The sequence below is a fragment of the Loxodonta africana genome, chromosome 1, assembly GCF_030014295.1.
Source record: "Loxodonta africana isolate mLoxAfr1 chromosome 1, mLoxAfr1.hap2, whole genome shotgun sequence".
NCBI lineage: Eukaryota > Metazoa > Chordata > Mammalia > Proboscidea > Elephantidae > Loxodonta > Loxodonta africana.
Window position 1 is genome coordinate 173,288,047 of NC_087342.1, and position 22,337 is coordinate 173,310,383.

Below are 22,337 nucleotides of genomic sequence, written 5' to 3' on the forward strand. Positions count from 1 at the left end.
CCCTATCAACAACAAATGTGACCGTGGCAGCTTAGCACAGGCCTCTACAAGCTGGTGTCATCAGCAAGAACCCCCCTCCTGCTAACTCCCTGGAAACTTCCCCTGCCAAAGAATCAAACAATAGGGCCATTTGTACAAAAACAGGTCAAGGCAGTATAAATACTATAAACCAGACCCTGGGATTGTCCTGGCCCAGCTGAAAAGGTTCAAGTTAGCCCAGAATGAATTAGAAGAGTGATTGTTTCTTTCTTAACCTCCCCCTGGGGCTATTGAGTGACACTCTTCTTACTCCTTCTAGTTGCCCCACCTTCCTCTCTGCTTTATCTTTGGCTATTTAATAACTGAATGTTATTCTAGATTAGAGCTCCTGGATGGAACAAGGTCATTTTGATCACCCTGCTTGCTTCATTTTCCCCAGGGCTCACTTAAGTGCAAAAAGATCTTCATCTTCCTTCACCTCACGCAGTGATGTGTCAGTTTCTAACCCTGTGGAGCACCTTCTGGAGTCCCTCTAACCAAAAGGCGCAAATGGCTGAGCATTCAGCTACTAACCAAAAGATTAGCGGTTTGAACCCCCCCAGAGGTACCTGTTTCGAAAGGTCACAACATGAAAACCCTATAGAGGGCAGTTCTATTCTGCAGTACTTAGGGTTGCTGTGAGTCAGATTCGATGGTAACTGGTTTGGATTTTGGTTTGGGAGCATCTTCTGTGGTCTGAGCTTTTAGCCTGTTTTGGCATTTTCCTTTTACGTGATAAGGTTGATCCAAAGTCCTTTAGACCAATGTTTTCCAAAAGACATCCCACAAAACTGGATATTAAGTAAAGTACCCCAGGCTCTCCTTGTTGAGGGAGATATTTATTTTCTATTAAATAGGTATTTATTATTTATTAATAAGTCAATATTTGATTCCTAGCCTGCTACTGATCCTTGTGTGTTTGGCCCCATTGGGAACCACGGGAGTGATGATTAGCAAGACCCAGATGTTCCTGGATCTGGTCTAAAGGCTAACATAAAAGCCCAAATCCCCACCTTACTCCCTCTACCAGGTAGAGAGTGAGAGGAGTTACAGAACCAATATCCAGAACAAAATGGTCTTTTCACCACAATCATCAAGTGCACTGCTCAAAGGGAAGAGCCATGTCCTCCAGGTGGGGGAAAGGGAGGGAATCTGCATTTCTAGAAAGTTCCCGGGCAATGCTAGGGACCAATTCTGAGAACCAATAGTAGAGCCAACCCATTGCAGTTGAGTCAATTCCAACTCATAGTGACATTATGAGACAGAGTAGAACTGCCCCATAGGGTTTCCAAGGAGTGGCTGTTAGATTTGAACTTCCAACCTTTTGGTTAGCAGTCGAACTCTTAACCGCTGTGCCACCAGGGCTCCACTAGTACAGCAGCGGTTCTCAAATTTTATCATACGTAAGTCACCTAGGGATCTTGTTAAAATGTAGATTCTGACTCAGTATATCTTGGATAGAAACGCAAATTCTTAGCAGGGGGTTGAACTGGAATGAACCAGTTCAAAAAAAAAACTTCAAAGCCCTGGTTAAATCTACTCTCTACACAGCCTCTGGGAGACCTGGTGGTAGAGTGGTTAAGTGCTTGGCTACTAACCAAAAGGTTGGCTGTTCAACCCCACCAGCAGTTACATGGGAGAAAGTCCTGGCAATCTGCTTCTGCAAAGATTACAGCCAAGGAAGCCCTATAGGCAGTTCTACTCTGTCACACAAGGTCACTATGAGTTGGAATCAACTTGATGGCACCTAACAACATTGGTCTCCTTAAGGAGATTCCTTAGTTTGGTAAGATAAAGACTAACCTCTTGGCCTAGAGCCACCAGGAAGTCCGGCATCCCAGCAAACAAAACACACTCTTTCTCTGATGCTTTCTGTTTCTGCAATTAAAAGTATGCTAGGCTGGCAAAACCAAGAAACAAAACCCATTGCCATCGAGTTGATTCCGACTCATAGTGACCCTGTAGGGCAGAGTAGAAGTTTCCAAGGAGCACCTGGTGGATTTGAACTGCTGACCTTTTGGTTAGCAGCCCAGAGCGCTTAACCACTACACCACCAGGGTTTCTGTGAGGCTGACAGATTGGTAGAAATAGGAACCTCAGCAATTCAGTCCTCACTGCCCATTAAATGTAGTCACATACTGAGGAAGCCTATGACATCTGTGATTTGTGGTGTTTGTGGGGATATGAATACATGTAAGTGCTGAGGTCTTTCAGCGTAAGACTAAAACCCCAAAGTGGGAGCTAGGCAGTGAAGACTGCTTGGGGAGCGACATCCTGAGCAAAAACTCTGAGGGAGGACAGGCCAGATTAGATCAGCAGAGAAAAGAAAGGAATTTGTTCAGCTGTGGGACCAGGGGGAGTTAACAGTTCAGAAGCTTTCAGTCAGGGCTAGTTTATCCATCATAAGATACAGACTCAGTGCTTAGGACTTAAGAGGTTTCTAAGGGCTATTGAAATGTTTGAGGTTTGGGGAAAAAATGTATTACTCCAAAATATGAAAAGGAAATACAAAGTAGATGTCAATAAATGCTTAGTTGCACATCTATAAAATGTAAAATTTTGTTCATGGCCACTTATGGACATTCCTTTACATTTGAAAACAATTTATAGAGCAGGTTTTCTCACTTCTTAAGAATTCCCAAGTATGTACAAAGACTGCCCAGAAATCATAGCCAATCATTAAGTATGTTGCTCATAGCCAAATAAATTCAAAAGCAAAATTATAAATCATTTAATATTTTGCAGGAAAAAAAATAGTGGTCAGGATGTGAATGCATTTTAATACATTTGATATGCTGTGTGGTGAGGTCTCCAACAGTTAAAGTATCAAAGGCCTATGGAGGTCGTAAAACAAAACGGGACAACCAGAACAGAAATAACGAGAATATTCACACATTGCAAAGAATGTAACCAATGCCACTGAACAACTTGTGTAGAAATTGTTGAAGAACTTAAACTACCATGTAAACGTTCACCAAAAGCCCAATAAAATATTATTAAAAACAAAACAAAGCAAGCCTAAAACAATAATTACATTGCTCAGAATTACTAATCTTGCCCTGGGTCTCTGGGATTCCAACCCCTGACCTCTGAAGAGCTTTTGCTGATTAGCGCCATGACTATTTATACACAAATAGAATTTATACAGAGATCAGAAATTCCTTAAGCTCATGGAAAAATGTAAAAGCAAAATAAAGAGCCATCTTTTTCTGAATTCCTATGCTGAGAACCTCTTCAACTGTTAGTATCTGGAAGCTTTCTTTGAGGTTTAGGAAAGAGTTACTAACTCCGAGAAAGCAGAATTTCCACTGGAGTTTTGCACAGGGAAGATTCCTCCGTGTCTAAGAGTTCTATAAACAAGCCATCTTCTAGTGTGGAGTTGGTCTGGGATAAATCACTTCGTATTCAGGGAGGGACTTTCACCCTCACCCTTCCCTTCTACCACACCCATCGTTTACAGGTGAAATTAGGGCAAACTATTAAAAAGACTAAAACAAAAAACCAAACCAGTTGCTGTCAAGTTGATTCTGACTCATGGCAACCCCATGTGTGTCATAGTAGAACTGTGCTCCATAGGGTTTTCAGTGGCTGATTTTTGGGAAATAGATATCCAGGCCTTCCTTCCAAGGTGCCTTGGGCAGGGGATGGGGAGACTTGAACTGCTAACCTTTCCGTTAGACGACATTCTCACACACATCACACCCCAAATAGAGTTTCTAACTTCATTCCCTATAGTTTATACTCACCTAGTCTCATTAAGGCAATGCACAGTAGTACAGCTTCTTACTCCAGGACCAACTAACCATTTCCCTGTCAGGGACCAGCATAACCCTGCCATACAGTTTGTCTTCAACATTTGTGTTAAATATCTGACATTAATTATGTTACAAACAAAACACTGACAACAAAGAGCAAAATTTTCACACTGCAGGTGGTGATTTCAAGCATTAGGGCCAGTTTTTTTTTTTTTTTTTCCTCACTGTTTCAGTTTTGTTTGTAATTTGTATATCAAAATTTGAAGCTATCTACAGCTTTCCACTTGAAGAAATTTTGTAAATGAGGTCTTAAAAAGGGATATAATCAAATGTGCTTGAGCATCTTTCGATATCTGAACAGGGGACTTCCCAATGCAGGGGGGAATGTGCAGATGGCTACTGGATTGACCCCTGAATCTCACGGCAAACTCCCCGGCACAGGTGACAATAGCTACAGCATGGACCACACCTTGCCTGAATCTAACCAATGACCACAGGTTTCTCAAGGCTAAAAAATGACAGAAACCTGTTCTCACAGTGGAGTTCCTTGTTGTTGTCATCGAGTAGAACTGCTCCAAAAGGTTTTCAATGGCTATGACATTGAGATCTGCAGGCCTTTCTTCAAAGGTGCCTCTAGGTGGATTTGAACTACCGACCTTTCCATTAGAAGCCAAGCGTTTAACTGTTTGAATCACCCAAGTGACCTTTAAAGAGAAAGGGTCAGAAATTTGGCTGAAATGTAGAACAGGGTAGGAGTCCACCTGCCTAGCTTTAGTGATGAAATAAAGTGGAGGATCACAAATGGGTCTGTGGAAAAATGTGTTTGAGATAAATATATCTGATGAAGTGCTTTTGAATGCATTGTCTTGTTGGAGGTAGGTAATTATGTAATCCCTTTTTTATTTGTGGAGAGCAGGGGAAAGGGCCTTGAGTTAGGAGTGGAGTCAAGATGGAAATCCAGGTACTCTGGCTCCAAAGCATGTGTTCTTTCCCCTGTGCCTCCCTAACTCTTTCCGTAGGCTGACTAATTGTCCTGCATTGTATTGGTGTTTCATCTGCACAAGCCAGAGCCAGGTACCCAGAGGTTCGGAGCTGTGTCTTTCCTGATGATGCCCTGGGGTTTTCCAAAGCATGGGGTTGGGGCTTCACCTCCCTTTTCTGGGCCATAGGGCTGCCTTAAGGAGCCCTGGTGGTGCAATGGTTAAACACAAGGCTGCTAACCAAAAGGCTGGCAGTTCAAACTCACCAGCTGCTCGGTGGGAGAAAGAGCTGGTGATCTGCTTCCATAAAGATTACAGCCTAGGAAACCCTATGGGGCAGTTCTACTCTGTCCTATAGGGTCACTATGAGTCAGAAGCGGCTCCGTGGTACGCAACAATTACAGGGCTGCCTCTGCTCTTAACTATCAACCTTATTTGTAGCTTCTTGACAGTTACTTTGAAGCTTACCAGCACGTGTTGGACCCTGAGGAGAGGTTTGCCTTAGCACAAGTAATCACTGACATCATGCACCGGCGCCCAAGGTTTGATCCCAGCCAACCTTATTTCATTGAAGCCTACAGAGATGATTGCACCTACCTGAGCCTTCACCTGCAGCTGGTGAGGAGCATCCTCAACCAGCACGTGAGTACAGTAGGGCTTAAAAGTTTACGTGTGAGAAAAGGATGAAAAACACGGCCCAGGACTGGAAATAGTCATTGTACATTCAGACCTGGGTTTTCAAGAGCAGTGTGTGCAGCATGTTTATTTGTAAACTCATTTGCATTGTTTCAACCGTAACTATGGTCTTAGGCGCCTGGGTGGTACAAACGATTTGTGATGGACTACTAACCTAAAGGTTAGCAGTTTGAGCCCACTCAGCAGCACTGTGGAAGAAAGGCCTGGTGATCTGCTTCCTTAAAAATTACAGCCAAGAAAGCCCTGTGGAACAGTTCTACTCTGTAACACGTGAGGTCACCATGAGTCAGAATCGACTTGATGGCAATGGTTTTGGGGTTTGGAAAGGACGGTTTCCAACACTAGTTACATTTAAAGGTTCATGGGGAATTGACAACCTCAGTTTTCACTAGATCATAGAGCTTATCGGTAGTGAAAGAAGGACTAAAGATAGACCTTTTCAAAACGTGAACGTATAAAATTGTGTTTATTATTTTTTTTTAATTTATGACTTTTTAGGACGTTGAAGGAAACAGTCACATTGTATGTGGTCTGGGGAAAAGCTAGTGGCAGGAAGTAAGCAGAAGCCAGAGGACTGTTGTAGTATACTTACCCTCAGCCTGGTTGGAGTTTTTTCCAAGTAGTCAATTATCTGATAGAAAGAAGTTTCCTTTTGCATCTTAAAATTGTCTAAAGATTGTTGCCTTTTCTTTCTTTGGCTGACCCTTGGCTCAGGCTGAGAGACCAGCATGTCTGATTGCTAGTGGATCCCCAAAACAATGTCTGGGTAAAAATTAGTCAACTCATGAAGAGAAGCAAAGGGGCCATGTTCTTCTCATGCCAAGACTCATTATTCATGTCTATGGGAAAGTTGAACTTTTCTAATTTTAACTTTCATGCTACATTTCTAGATAGAGTGTCAGCGGGAATACGTCCAGAGGCTTTGGCAAGAAGGGTGCTCAGATGATAGCAATAAATTCGGACTTCCCCTTAACATAATTTGCAAGCAACTTATTTCCATCAACAATAGCAGGTAAGTTGATGTTGGTTTTAGGTATTTTACATTTAGTCTTCTAGATACATTAAGGATATAGTGTGTTAAGTGTTGTAAATACTAAAAAGCACCTCTCAAGTATTTGGGGAAGTAAAAGCCATGGAAGAGGGATTCATATATGTAACATCTGTTTGCTTTCTGAGTAATAAAGAGTACCAGTATCAATACCGGTTGACATAGTCAATTCCGACTCATAGTGACCCCATATGTGTCAGAATAGAAACCGTGCTCTATAGGGTTTTCAATGGCTGATTTTCAGAAGTAAATCACCAGGCCTTTCTCTTGAAGCACCTTTGGGTGGCCTCAAACTGCCAACCTTTCAATTAGCACTTGAGCACATTAACCATTTGCTCCTAATTTAATGAAGAGTAAAAATCAAAACCAAACCCATTGCTGTCAAGTTGGTTTAGACTCATGGCAACCCTATAGGATGGAGTAGAACTTCCCCATAGGGTTTCCAAGAAGTGGCTGGTGGATTCAAACTGCTGAGTAGAGGTCTAGAATTTAAACTTAGGCCACTGGGAGCAGAATCTTCATTTCCTTGAGCAATCCTAAAAACAAGCATTTGCTCTTGAAACACTGCCAGAAGATTTAATCAGACGTGCCACACAAGTCCACAAAACTTTTTCTCAAAAAGACGTTTCTTTATTCCAGCAAGTGTCACCAAAGAGGTTTCTGCAAACTCACTGTAGAAAAAACCCCATGTGGCCCCTACCCCTTTAAGGAGCAGTGAAATTTCCTGAGAACACTTAGAGAGGATACATACTTTAAGTCACTCGTTGACATGCAGCATGACCTTCCCCCCATTCCATTTCAGCTTTTGAGGGTACAGGGAAGTAGGAAGCTGGGTGACAGACCCCTGGATGGTCTGTGGAGCTCAAGATCACAATCTCTCTTCAGTTGCCGTCCAATCAATTCCGACTCATGGCAACCCCATGTGTATCAGAGTAGAATTGTTCTCCATAGGTTTTGCAATGGCGGGTTTTTTGGAAGTAGATTTTCAGGCCTTTCTTCCAAGGTTCCTCTGGGTGGACTTGAACCTGTAACCTTTTGGTTAGCAGCGAAGTGCATGAACTGTTTACACCAGCCAAGGACAATCTCTCTATCCCCTCCTAAATGGGTGTCTAGCCTCTTTCAATATCCAACAAATGTTTGTATGTTCCAGGCACTGTGTTAGGCACTAGGGACACCACAAATGTGAACAATAGAGGCACGGCCCTATGCTCCTGTGGTGTGGCCAGTCCAGCTGTAAAGGCAGACTTTCAATTAAAAAAATCACTGTAGTGTGCTATGGGATCATGCTTGGAATGGGTAGAGTGCCATGGGAGCACATAGCTGAGATTCTAACCTCTTGAGAAAGTCCTGGGAGTTCCAGGCACAAAACTTGACATTTTCTCCATTGACCTTTCTCAGGACTGATTTCTTCACTGCAATAAGCTTGAGACATCAGCTGTGTGTGTGTCTGTGTGTGTCTGTGTGTGTCTGTGTGTTTCTGTGTGTCTGTGTGGCTTGCTATGGCAAGAGTCTACAGTACAGGAAATGGTTTTTGGCAGAGCATGTTAGAGCTATATGGATACTAAGACCTGTCAGAAAAGTCTCAAAAGCAAATGTTATTTGATTGATGAGATTCCTTCCCAGATTTAACGTGGTATTTTAAGACCCAGGTCTAAGAAATATCCCCCTTGCATAGATTTAAAGAGATATAGTTATGTTTTTCAGTTCCATGCCCTTGACTTGTGCTGTAGCCTTTATTTCCAAAGGAATAACCCACAGACAAGCATTTTATGGTTTCTGGTCTCACCTATTTATAAAATATACCATCCTTACAGCAAACATGAGTGATTCCAGCAGTGGTGTACAGAATTTAAAAATTGTCTTTATCCATTATTAACATTTTGAGGGAAAAAATTTAAAAATTCAGGTGAAAAATAGAAATGAATAGCCGTGGAAATTATTTCTTGCTTTTATGTTTAATCATGTTTAATTTATTTTGTTTTCAAATATTTGACTTAATGTCAGTAACTGAAATGTTGACAGGTTTGCTGTATATAATTTGAATCTTACTCTTATTGGGCTTTTAGAATATATTATGTCTTCCAATTTCAGACGGGTCCATGTTAAAGCAAAGAGCATGTGTGTAGCCCAGCTGGGTTCCCTGGATGGCCTTGGAGGTCCCTTTCAGCTCCTAGTTTCTTAGAATGCTCTGGATCATAGGAGCTGTTTTTAATGGTCTTTAAAAATATAAAATTCAAATCTCTTTGGAAACAGATTAATTTTTCACAGTGTAAAATTGTTGTTAAACTTTTCTTTTCTTCAAGCCCAGCACTGAAAAACATTTATCTGCTGGAATTCCACCCTTCACTCGGCCTGGCATCGCTTATTCCCAAAGCCCTTGAGCATCTCCTCCAGGAGTCCCGAGGCACATGCAGACCCGCATCGGCCAGCCGTCTCGCCCAGCTGGAGAATCGCGTGCTTCAGCTAGCCCTGGATGTGTGGCTCACCCCAGCCAAGCCCGAGTCCTGGTACAGCGCACAGCTCCAGAAAGATGTAGGTTCTTGCTCTCGAAGAGGGTAGTTGGGCCCTCGGTAATGGGAATATTCCCCCCAGATGTTACTATTTAGCTTTGTTTTTCTGTTTGGCTCTATTTCCCTCTGTTTGGTCAGAGACAGATCATAGTCATAGGCCTTGCCAACATTTTTATGTGACTTTTTGGGGGTCAGTTTATAGTTTATAAGGATAACTGCTACCATTAAAATTAAAATGGGGACGTATATAGGTGTGTGGAAAATGTCTTCTTAATTTTATGTTTTAACAATATAAACCCATTGCCGTTGAGTCAATTCTATACATTTTTAAAATTAAAATATGTGAGTTTTGTGTCGTCCTCCCCCCCCGCCCCGCCCCCGACTGTTTCTAAAGTTTACTCTTTTTTGTCTCAAGATGAGATCTGATGCAGGAGAGGAAAGACTGGGTGAGGAGTCAGGGACCTGAACTCAAGTTCAACCTGACCATTAACTCTCTGTGTGACTCTGAGCAAGTCTCTTAGCCTCTCTGAGCCTCACTTTCCTTTCTGTAAAATTATGTTTGTGTATTTGTGGGGAGGTGAGCTCCATGATCTCTAAAGCCCCTTTCATCTCTAATGGTCTATGATTTGAACTGTGGCCTGGTGATATCTATGATGTTGGTAATTGGATTTTAACTCTTTTCTTTTTCTGTTAAGGCTCTCATAACTGAGCTTGGGTTTCCATTTTGACCTTACTCTGTGTGGGCACTTGCGTCTGACTGAGGACCTTTCAAAGGTCCTAGCTGTCCAAAGATACCTCATCTATGGGTCTGCTTCAGCCTCCTGCTCCCTCTTGCCCAAACTAAAATTTTATTTTAAATTGATCAAAATAATCTAAAATTAGGGAATTTTAACAAAAATGAAAAAAAAAAAAAAGATCCTTACTGGAACCATTCAAATGCTTTTGTTATTTTTATTACTTTCCTGAATTCAATTATTTTTATGTATGGTTTACATAGTTATAATTGTATCTTTTGTACATTGTTATCTCCTGTTTTTTTCAGTTAACATTATATCAAAGGTTTTTTTTTTTTTCTTTCCATATTGCTACCCGGCCCTTGTACTTAGCTTTATGACAGCATTATCGCCTTAACTGGTGAATCATAACTTATCTAACCATTTCTCTCTTGATGGACACTAAAGTGGTTTCCAATTTTTCATTATTATTAAAAATGCTATAAGGTACATTTTTATGCTTGCAAATTTTTCCATATTTTGAATTACTTCCTTTTGATACGTACTTGGAAGTGAAGTTGCTGAAACAAATTTTAAGGTCTTTGGATACATATTGACAGAATGCTTTCTAAAAGAGTTGTGCCAGTTATAAAGCCGTCAATCATGTATAAGAATATCAGTTTTGCTACACCATCCTATATTAGGTACAAGCATACAATGTATGTGCTAATATACACACATACATAAAAGGTGGCATTCTGCTGTTGTTTTCATTTGCATTTCTTTGCTCTTTATTGAGATTAAATAGTCTTCCAAATGTTTTGTCACTAGTGTATTTTGTATAGGTTTTCTGTTCTTTCCCTTTGTTTATTTCTCTGTTGGATTCTTAATGTTATTTGTATCCACTTACATAAGCTCTTCTTAAATTAAAAAAAAATTCTCTAATGGTTAATAATAATAATTAATTATTATTCTTTTTGAAATGTGTTCAAATTTGGACCTAAAACTCAAAACCGAATCCACTTCCATCAAGTTGATTCTGACTTATAATGACTCTACAGGACAGAGTAGAACTGCCCCTTGGGTTTCCAAGGCTATAAATGTTTACTGCAGTAGACTGCCATGTCCTTCTCCTGTGGAGCGGCTGGTGGATTCCAACCACCGAATTTTCAGTTAGCAGCCAATTGCTTTAACCCTGTGCCACAAAAAACCTGTTGCTGTTGAGTTGATTCTGACTCATGGTGACCCTACAGGACATAGTAGAACTGTACCAGAGAGTGGCTGATGCATTCGAACTGCCAACTTTTTGGTTAGCAGTCGAACTCTTAACCACTGTGCCATCAGGGCTCCTAAATTTGGACCTAGAAATGATAAATATTCAGATTAACCTTTTTGTGTTAGGTCAGAAAATGGGGGAGATATTGCCTCCAGAATGGATACAGGAATTAGTTAAATAGATCTCTTTGTTATACTTTAGAAGACATTAAGAACCTAGAAATGGCAATCTTAGGTAAACAAGTCCCTTGGTAGGTAGGTGGACAGATAAGGGTGCTTCTGCACCCTTGGGGACCGAGCCACAAAAGGCAGATTAGAGGTCCCCCGAAATGAGTCCTTGCTGGGGATGGTATCTTGTTGTTGGGTATTGTCAAGTAAATTCCTACTCATGGTAACCCCATGTGACAGAGTAGAACTGCTCCATAGGGTTTTCTTGGCTGTAATCTTTAAGTTGCAGATCACTAGGCCTTTCTCCAGAGAACCCGCTGGGTATGTTTGAACCACCAACTTTTCAGTTAACAGCCAAGCACTTAACCATTGCGGCACCAGGCCTCCTTCAGTAGTATTTAGAGGGTAGCAAAGATTCTCAAGCTGAGGAACTCACAGAGACAGGAGGAAGGTGTTAAAGGACAATGTTGTTACTTTACAAATTGCCCAGGGCCGGCTCTGAGTGGAGGAATGCCTTCACAGCATTCCTCCACTCAGAGCCGGCCTGGGTTAAAAAAAATAACAAACCCGTTGCCATTGAATTGATTCCAACTCATAGTGACCCTATAAGACAGAATAGAACTGCCCCGTAGGGTTTCCAAGGAGTGGTTGGTTGAATTGAACTGCCTATTTTTTGGTTAGCAGCCGAGCTCTTAACCAGTGTGCCACCAGGGCTCCAACTTTGGGTTTAAACCAAAAAACCAAACCCACTGCCGTCAAGTCAATTCCAACTCACAGCGACCCTATAGGACAGGGTACAACTGCCCCACAGAGCTTCCAAGGAGCACCTGGAGGATTCGAACTGCCAACCTCTTGGTTAACAGTCATAGCACTTAACCACTACACCACCAGGGTTTCCTAAATTTATTCTTGGTACTGCTGTGTGACCTCGAGAATTTTCAGATCCCTCATTGGTAAAGTGGGAATAGTATCTGTCATGCCTACTTCATGGGGATCTTGTGAAAATAAAAATGAGTCAACATATGTGAAAATACTTTGAAATTTTAAAATTGCAATTCCAGGGGTTTATAAGAAATTATTATTATTATTAGCCACCAAAATACTTTAAAAAATATCAAGAACTCATTTCCATTCATGTTGCCTCTATCATTTCTATTCTTTTCTTTATCTTGCCTGGAAACATTTATGATGATGATAACAGCAAATACTATCTACCAGGCATTTTTGCATATATTAACTCATTTAACCCTCACGACAATTCTACTAGGTAAGTACCACTGTTACTTTCTTTATTTCCATTTTACAGATGAGAAAACTGAGATATGGAGAAGTTGAGTAAACTGCCCAACCTCTCACAGCTTGTAAGTGGCAGAGCTAGGGCTTGAGCCCAGGCAATCTGGATACAGAGCCTTGCCGCTGACAGTATTTTATATATATATATTTCTTTTTTTTTCCCCCTTGTATGTTTGAAAATGTACTTTGTTTTCTTTCAGTTGTTTTCAGCTAAAATAATGGGAGATCCCTTTCTTGTGGTGGAGCTAGGCCTGCTTGCATTCAAGTCTGCAGCAGATGAAGGACAGAAGCAAGGCCAAGATTCTCATGTGCTGCTCCTGGAGACCTTTTCCAAACTTCTGGAACTATTGACCCTCCGCCATCGGCTGATAGAAATGAGTCTGGAGAGTGCACACTTAGCTCGGTCAGTAGGGGAACTGAGGACCCCGGCGGAGGATAAGCTCTGCGGCAGGACCTGGGTGTAACAGACCACAGGTCTCCTGTGTACAAGCCTTGCCCGTGACCTTTCTAAATGGCTAAAGTGATCGCCTCGCTCCCTTGCTTCTTCTCTCCTTCTGGCCTCCCTGACCACTCCACAAGGCTAGGTCCTCCTATTAGCACCTGGGCTTCCACTCCATTCATCTCACTTCCTTCTAATTATATGCTTATTATTGGCTTATGGTTTTTCTGCTAGTATGAGTGCCCAGCCTGCCAAAGCCCTGTCCACGTTGATTACTGTGATACCCCTCCAGCTACTCTGGGGCCTGGCCCACGCCAGGCACTCAGTGAGTAATTGGTTGAATTTGCTCTTGAAAGTAATGGAGTTCAGTAGCAGAGTGGAAGCAGCATAGGGCCTGGAGAAAGGAGAGAGGTGAGTCAATGAAAGCATCCAGTTCTGACAGAGGTAGAGAAGGCTCAGCAGGTAGAAGAGGAAAAAGATAAATGAGCTATGTTTTTGGTATAAGTGTGAGGTGGTGGTAAGACACCCAAGTGGATATGTTCAGTAAGAAGCTAAAAATATGGAGCTAGAGGATTCACTGCAAACACATATGAGTGCTATTGGGCTCTGGTCCCCAAGAGAGGCCCCGTAGACACAAAGAATCTGATCATTCATCACCCACAATTGTCGAAGGCCTGCTGTGGCCTGAGTTGTACTGGGGACTTCACATGTGTTATTTCATCTCATTCTCAAAATACCCAATATTTTACCAGGGGGGAAATAGAGGCTCAGAGAAGTTAAGTAATTTGCCCAAGATCACATAACTAGAAAGTAGTAGAAGCAGAACTCAAACCATTAGCTAAGATACCACTAATCTCTCTGACACTGCCTCTCCATGATTCATGATCCTTGCTCTCAAAGCGCTCACACAAAAATTACACATAATATAGTACAATAATAATATTCTATCACATGAACAAAATACTCTGGGGGCACAGAGAAGGGAATGTTTCATTTTTTCTAAGTGCATCAGGGAAAGCTTCATAGAAGAGGTGCCATCTGAGCTCAGCCTTAATGTGCCAACTTCTCAGGGTGGAGAAATGGGTTAGAGTGGGGGTAAGGGGGAGAAGAAGGTACTCTGGACATGTAAGGCTGATATATACCACCTGACTGTCAGTTTATCATACTCTAGTGGCTTATGGGCTGCTATGATACTAGAAGCTATGCCACTGGTATTTCAAATACCAGCAGAGTCACCCATGGTGGACAGGTTTCAGTGGAGCTTCTAGACTAAGACAGACTAGCAAGAAAGGCCTGGAAATCTACTTCCAGAAATTAGTCAGTGAAAACCATATGGATCACAACAGAATATTGTCCAATATAGTGCTAGAAGATGAGCCGCCTAGGTTGGAAAGCACTACACAATGGACTCAAACATATCAATGATTATGAAGATGGCGCAGGACTGGGCAACATTTTGTTCTGTTATACATAAGGTCACCATGAGTCAGAGCTGACTTGACAGCAAGTAACAACAACAAAGGCTGAGATGCTAGAAGGACAGTTGAATGGAGCCATGTTACACATAGTAAATGGGCAGATCTGAAGTTCAGAGTCAGTTAGGATATTGACAGGGTCACAGATTCTTACATGGGGGAGTGACCCTTAGGGCCTGGGACTAGACAGACTCTCCAAGGAGAAGATGTAGAAGATAAGAAGAGGACTAAGTTTAGAACCCCAGGAAACACCAGGATTTGAAGATAAGGAGGAGGAGAGCCAGCAAAGACAAGAGGGAGTGGTCATGAGGCAGGAACAAACCCAGGAGAATGGGAATCCTGGATCCAGGAGGACAAAGACATTCTTCAGGGAGAGGACAACTAACAATGCTGCTGACTGCTGGCAGGAGGGCAGCGTGAGAAGCTGCAATAAGATGGTGAACGTTGTGTTAAGGGCAATATTGGTGACCTCAGGGAGGGCTATGAGGACAGAAGCCGGTATGCGGGAAATGAAAATTAAGAAAGTGTGCAAGCGTACCTTCTACTTTAATTACTACTTTTGCTTGTCATAGCATAGAACGTGACTTGTTTACTTCACACAGTGCTTGGCTTACCTTTTGTGTTTTGGCTTTACCTGTTGTACATATTCAGGTGTTTTGGTTTTCTCACTACACACTTTCCTTTTAGGAGGAAAGACTAGCAAATGTTTTCTACTCCCCCCCCCCCCCCGCCCTTTTAGGCTGTATAAGGAATTGGCATGGGAGATGGGTTTTGAAGAGTTCCATTTGTACCTGAGACCTGTTCATTTTGAATTTGCATCACATAAGGAGAAGGCAGACCAACCACCTCCCATCTTTATTACTTCTCTGCTGGAGGACAGTGATCGGGTAGACAGGTGAGCCTTGAGAGGGTCAAGGTAAAGATCATGTAATGGCCAAATGAATGATTAGTGAAAAATAATTTCTGTCACCATTGGACGTGCAAATGCAATTGCATTTCTAAATTCTCTCCCTTACAATTTATCTGCCATGATTTCAATTTTTTCATTTTCTTTCTCTTTTAATAAGAGGGAAAAAATAAGATCTCAGTCAAGGGGGATAATTAGCTTTAGAAACACTGAGTAACTGAAAAATGAAAGAACCTGGTCAGGGAGCTCAAATGAGATGAAATCACAGGCTTAGCTGCTACCTGAGTAGACCACATTGCTTCTGGGTAGAGATGGGTGTGTGAGAGTTGGTCTGATGGGGCAAGAACGATGGAAGAGTCCATGTCTCTTCTCTCAACTTTCCTGTACGAGGAAGAAGTCAAGGAACTTTTTGAGCATTTTTTTCTGCAGAACTATAATGCAGTGTACAAATCTAACATATGGTGGTGATATCTCAGTCAGACTCTTAGTATATCAGTAACAGAAGCCAACTAAAACCAGTGAAACTTCTCTCTTAGACCCTAGAGGTTCAGCCTATTGCCTGAAAGAAAATAGTCTTACTAGTAACAGGTCATGAATATACCTACTCAGAGATCAGGGAAAGAATATTTCTTTCCCCTCACACAGAATCAGCCTTTAGTATGTGCCTAGGGAATCTTCTTGTTGTCTCCCTCTTTTTTCCTTCTTTGCTAGTCTGCCATTTCCCCGAAGGGTTCCAGCTCCATCCCAGACTTGGAGATACCATTCCACCTACTGGCTCGACCCCAGGAAGGCAAAGGGACTCAAAGAAAAGTCAGCGTTTTTTTTTTTTTTTGCTAATGTGGATCACCTCTCAAAGTGTAACTATGTGGTGTTAATTATGTTGAAGGACCCTCATCCCCAGAGAGCATGGGCTGCAGTGAAGGAAGTTAGGATGACCTATCCCAGGTTTCTCAACCTTGGCACTATTGACATTTGGACTAGATAATACTCCGTCGTGGGGCCTGTCCTGTGCATTACAGAATGATTAGCAGTATCCTTGGCTTTTACACTGTAATGTCCGTAGTACCCCTTTCCTTCAATTTGTGACAACCAAAAATGTCTCCAGACAGTGCCAAATGTTCCCTAGGGGCAAAATCTCTCCTGCTCTAGCCTGTCATTCTAGCTAAACCAAAAGGAGAATTAATGGTAAGGATATGTATATCTCACAGAGGCATTCACACAGGTGTGATCAGCCAGCCCTCAGGTGAGGCTAAGTCTCCAACTGGCTTAGCTGAGAAAGCCTTTTGGAGACAAGATGTTCTCTGGCTTTTCGAGAGCCCTGCTAGAGTTGGTATTATCTACTGCTGTGAAGTAGAGCACATTTCTGTTCAGCCTAAATCCACCAATCAGAAAACACAAATTGTCTGAAACCTCTGTGGTCTAGCCAAGGGATGATTGGTCCTCCCAGTGATGACCCAGGGATGCTGCAAGATCCCGGGGAGCCTTCTGAATTATTAGTTTCCTTTGCCGCCATAACAAATTACCACAAACTAGGTAGCTTAAAACAATAGAAATGTATTCTCTCATGGTTCTGGAGGCCAGAAGTTCAAAATCAAGGTGTCCACTGGGCCATGCTTCCCCCAAAGCCTCCGGATGAAGACCCTTCCCTGCCTTTTCCAGCTCCTGGTAGCTCCATTCGACAGCACTGGGTCTTTTTTGAGGGGTAGCCCCATGCATTTCTTGGTTTGTGGCAGTGTAACTCATAATCTGTTTCCATCTTCAAATGGCTGTCTCCTCTGTGGGTCTGTCTGTGTCTCTTCACTTCTTAAAAGGACCCCAGTCATATTGGACTAGAGTTATGATACAAAGAACTCAATTTGGCCTTTGTCTTTGGTTCCTGGAAGATGTTGTTTTTGTTAGGTGCTGTCAAGTTGGTTCAGACTCATAGCGACCCCATGTGTATCAGAACAAAATGTTGCCCAGTCCTGTGTTATCCCCACAATAGTAGGTATGTTTGAGCCCATATGTCAGTCTATCTCACTGAGGGTCTGCCCCTTTTTCTCTGACCCTCTATTTTACCGAGCATGAAAGATAGCCCTTGGAATCCTGCAGCAATTGAAGTGCCTGTGCTATGTAAAACCTCCAGATAGCACCTGAGGATGTGTGCAAGTGAGGGGGGCTACAGACCCCACCTGGTCAGCTAAACTTAGGAAGGGAGGGTGGCATAATTCAATCATGGATAATCAATGATTCAATCAATCATGACTATACAGTGAGATCCCAATCATGAGGATACAGTGAAACCAATAAAAGGCTTTAAACACAAGTTCGGGGGCTTCTTGGACTGGAGAGACCATGTACTCTCTGGAGGATGGCATGTCTCTGGGCATAATGGAAGTCCCATGTTGGGACCCATCCAGACCTCATCTGATGAGTGTCTTTGTTTGTATCCTTTCTGGTTATAATAAATTGGTAACTGTAAACATAGATAGTTCATGAATTCTGTGAGCATACTACAGAATTAACGAACCCACAGGGGGAAATGAAAACCAGCAGGGGCTGGTGTCTGCCTATTTGCCAGTTGGAAGGACAAAAAGTCCTAATTTGTGAACAGGGGCAGATTACCCAATAGGCAAGGTAAGCACAGTGCTTACCTTGCTTACCAGATCGTCTGTAGTGAGCAATTTCACATTTTTTTTTTACTACATCAAAGATTTCTACTTCTAGGTATGGCTGGCATCTGTCTCTCTTCCAACCCAAAGCACCTTCCCACAGAATCAAAGCTTCTTTTCAAATTTACTTTTTAGGTAGAATAGGGGTAGATGACCCATAAGCAAGATAAGCATGGGCTCACTTGTGCTTACTTACTTATCTGTAGTGAACCATTTCACATGGGTTTTACCATATCCATGTGAAATTGTTCACTACAGATGATCTGGTAAGCAAGGTAAGCACCATGTTTACGTTGCCTATCAGATAATCCACTCCTGCTTCTGAACTCTGACTTAGCCCTTCAGAGAAGGGCTGTGCAGGCAGTCGATCTGAAAGACGGTGCCCTTTTAACTTGTAAGGTTTGAGCTAACTCTGGTTGGTGGTTAGAATCAGAGAAAGAAAGTGCCACAGGGGTGGCTGGCAACAAGGAAAGAGTGTGGGAAGGTGAGACTGGATCCATTTCCGTGTGGAAAATGGAAATTGGATTCATGCTGATCCTTACTACGAGTTAGCAATAAAGGTGGGATTTGCCCACTGTGCCCTTTGCTTAGCAGTGGAAGGGCCCACCCTAATGACCTCGTCTTAACTCTACTACATCTGCAAAGACCTTATTTCCAAACACGGTCACATTCGCAGATACCTGTCATTTAGGACTTCAACGTCTCTTTTGGGGGGACAAAAGCCAACCCATCACAATGGGGAAAGGTTAACATGTTCAAGGAAGTGCCTTCAGTTTGTATTTATTTTTTATATGTTAATTCCTTAAACTTGCCACTTTGGTATATCATTATAACAACAATTTATACCAAACATTAGTGTGGTTACTTAGAGTTTAAAAAGCACATTCATGCATATTATCTCACTATGAGATTGATGATATTCCTGTTTACAGGTGAAGAAACCAACATTCATAGATATTAAATTACTTGGCAATGTCTAATAGTTATGGACAAAGGACAGTGTCCCAAGGTGGAATCATGACTGCGGAGAACATTTAGATGATTGTTAGAACCACAGGAAAGAATGAGAAAAGAAGGGAACAACATTTAGGGGGTGTACAAAAGAATGCAAAGAGCTGAATGTTCAAAAAGATAAGAGGAAAAAACAGGAGAGAACAGTGTGATGGTGATCAAGAGAAAAGAATTCAAACACTGCAGTGTGGTCATCACACTCAAGCTGCAGAGAGACCAGGTCCAGCAAGGATTGAAAAAAACCCTAGAGTCTTTGCAGCCTTTGCGTTTAAACATTAAGCCCCATATAAGACATGTACTTGGTATTACCACTGATGGTTCGGATCCAAACACATCTGTTCCATCACATCAGAGCATCAGAGCAACTTCATGTTTCTTCTTGCAGATATTCTCCTACTACTCTTGTCTTAGCTATCACTGAGGTGGATGATAATCAAGTTGGCAAGTTTAGTTTTTATACAAAGGAAGCCATCCTTAAGGTAAATAATTTTATCTTTTTAATTTTTTTTAAAGAAACTAAATTAAGCAATTTACTCATGTACTTCTTAAAAAAAAACACATGATATCGAATCATGTAAGTTTAGCTCTCATATATAAGAAAAGCTTCTGACTTAATAATGACGATGGTCTTGCCTTATCTGATATATTCATTCACCACACGGTTCAAGCATTGGCCTGGTTTGAACCATAGAGGCTGCGACACCATTTTGTAGTAATCTCTGTTGGAGAGTAAAAAGAAGCACATGTAGCAAACCATCTTTGCACTGAGCTTTTAAACTATATACACTTGTTATTGGAGCCTTTATATGATCTTTTTAATCTGGGTGCTATTTTTTCCACTGCCACTCAGGTGGATGTCTTTGCTTTTATGTGTGTATGTGTGAGTTTGTATTTGTGCGTGTGTAGTGTAAAGATAATCTAATCCTGACAGCTTCACACAAAGTCTGCCACTGAGCACACGTTTGCTAGTTTATCAGAGCCTACTCATCCTTTCCTGACTATTAGGGAAACCAGAATGTGTCCAGGCACAGAACAAATCAGATTTGGATACTGCCCCAGGGGATGAAATGTTGCTTAGGGAGAGACCAGACTGGGTTTGAGGCTGAGCAGCCTGGATCCAAGCTCATCCTGCAGTTTGATTCATATGTTCACATGCTGAATCCGTGTTGATCTTAAACCTGAATTTCCTCTCTTTCTTCATGTAGAAGTTCCTAATACCATTTACGTTTTCCTCTTTTAGCTCTTGTTCCATTCAGGAGTGGAAAATATGCAAGTGACGCTTGCATGCCAAGCTGCTCAGAAAAATGCCTTGATGGTCGCTGTCCAGCAGGTGTCCTTCTATCATGAGCCCCATGGGAGCTGTACAGCCGAAGTCAAGGTCAGCCTGTATGCTAGAGAAGGCTGAGGCATGCTACCACTACAGGGGCTTAGACTGTCCCCTCCCTTCCTCTTTCCCTCTCTATCTTCCTTTTAATCTTTGTTTCTTCCCTCTTTGTCTCCCTCCCTTCCTCCCTAACATGAATCAAAGCATGACCAAATTCTTACTATCTTTTTTTTTTTTTAACAATTCAGTAATACTTTTTCCTTTGGATGTACCTCTACAATGTTGACTAGCTAGAATAATCCAACAGAAAATATCCTGTAGCCCTAACCCCAACCTTTGCAGATAAATTATTTCATTATCTTCTGGTTTATCCATCCTGTATTTCTTTTTGCAAAAGTAAGCATATGCATTTATGTTTTTTTTTATGTACTCTTTTTTTTTTATGTATTCATTTATATACCATTTTTTCCACAAAGGTACCGTACTATATATGATCTCTTTTTTTCCCTTTTTTCTTTCTTTTTTGTTATTGAGATATAATTCACATATCATTAAATTCACTCTTTTAACGTGTACATTTCTGTGGTTTTTGGTATATTCACAAGGTTACGCAACCACTAACACTATCTAATTCTTGAACATTTTCTTAAACCCCGAAAGAAATCCTGTAGCCATTAATTTTCTTCAATGCTGCTTGGTAGTTTTTAGTGTACAAGCCTTGCCCTTCTTTTGTTAAATTTATTCTTAAATATTTTATTATTTTTGATACTATTGTAAATGGAATTGCTTTTTAAATTTCATTTTCGGAGTGCTCATTGCTCAAGTATAGAAATACAATTGATTTTTTTTTTTTTTACATTCATCTTGAATTCTGCAACCCTGGTGAATTTATTTATCGTGTATATATGTGTATGTGTGTGTATTTCTTAGGATTTTCAATGTACAAGATTATGTCATCTGTGAATAGAGACAGTTTTACTTCGTTCTTTTTGTCTTAGTTGTCTAGTGCTGCTATAACAGAAATACCACAAGTGGATGGCTTTAACAGAGATTTATTCTCTCACAGCTTAGGAGGCTAGAAGTCTGAATACAGGGTGAGAGCTCCAAGGGAAGGCTTTCTCTCTCTATTGGCTCTGGGGGAAGCTCCTTGTCATTAATCTTCTTCCATTTGGAGCGTCTCAGCATAAGAACCCTGGGTCCAGAGCATCTGCTCTGCTCCTGGCTCTTCTTGCTTGGTAGTAATGAGGTCCCTTTCCTCTCTGCTCAATTGTCTCTTTTATATCTCAAGAGAGATTTACTCAAGGTAAAAATTAATCGTGTAGTTTGTGTCCTGCCTCATTAACACAACTGCCTCTAATCCTGCCTCATTAACATCATAGAGGTTAGAATTTACAAGACATGGGATAATTACATCAGATCACAAAATGGAGGACAACTACACAATACTGGGAGTCATGGCTTAGCTATGTTGACGCACATTTTTGGGGGACACAGTTCAGTCCATAACACTTTCCAATCTGGGTGTCTTTTATTTCTTTTTACTTGTCTAATTGCCGTGGTTTTTGCCTCCAGTACATATTGAATAGAAGTAGTGAGAGTGGGGATTATTGTCTTGTTCCGGTCTTGGTCTTGATCTTGATCTTAGGGGGAAAGCTTTCATTCTTTTACCATTAAGTATCATGTTAGCTATAAATTTTTCATAGTTGCCCTTTGTCAAGCTAAGGATGTTCCTTACTATTCCCAGTTTTTATCATGAAAAGGTTTTGAATTTTGTCTATTCTTTTGTACTTTGTTTTTTAGCCTAACAGTGCATCCCGGAAGTTACCTCAAATCAGTTATAGAGATCTTCCCTGTTCTTTCCTACAGCATCATATTTCTTCATTGTGTGGATGAACCATAGTTTATTCAGCCACTCTCCTATGTTTGGGCACTTGATAGTTTCCAATATTTTACAATTACAAATAATGCTACAATGAATGTATATGTGTTTTCATATTGTTGGAATTGTATATTCAGGCTCAATTCCTAGAAGCAGGATTGCTGGGTCAAAAGGTATATGCGTTTGTAGTTTTGT

At 41.4% G+C, this 22,337-nt stretch overlaps 1 protein-coding gene across 1 annotated transcript in view; it reads left to right on the top strand.

Annotated features, from left to right (window-relative positions):
- The window catches only part of CCDC162P (coiled-coil domain containing 162), a 64,186-nt gene extending 43,669 nt beyond the window's left edge, over positions 1 to 20,517 (top strand). The window contains exons 7-13 of the mRNA XM_064294760.1: positions 5,195 to 5,395; positions 6,340 to 6,461; positions 8,801 to 9,029; positions 12,657 to 12,859; positions 15,110 to 15,265; positions 19,325 to 19,418; positions 20,180 to 20,517. Of these exons, the coding sequence (XP_064150830.1) occupies positions 5,195 to 5,395; positions 6,340 to 6,461; positions 8,801 to 9,029; positions 12,657 to 12,859; positions 15,110 to 15,265; positions 19,325 to 19,418; positions 20,180 to 20,344 (1,170 nt within the window). The 3' untranslated portion in view covers positions 20,345 to 20,517. The remainder of the gene's footprint in view (positions 1 to 5,194; positions 5,396 to 6,339; positions 6,462 to 8,800; positions 9,030 to 12,656; positions 12,860 to 15,109; positions 15,266 to 19,324; positions 19,419 to 20,179) is intronic.
- The last annotated feature ends 1,820 nt before the right edge of the window (positions 20,518 to 22,337 follow it).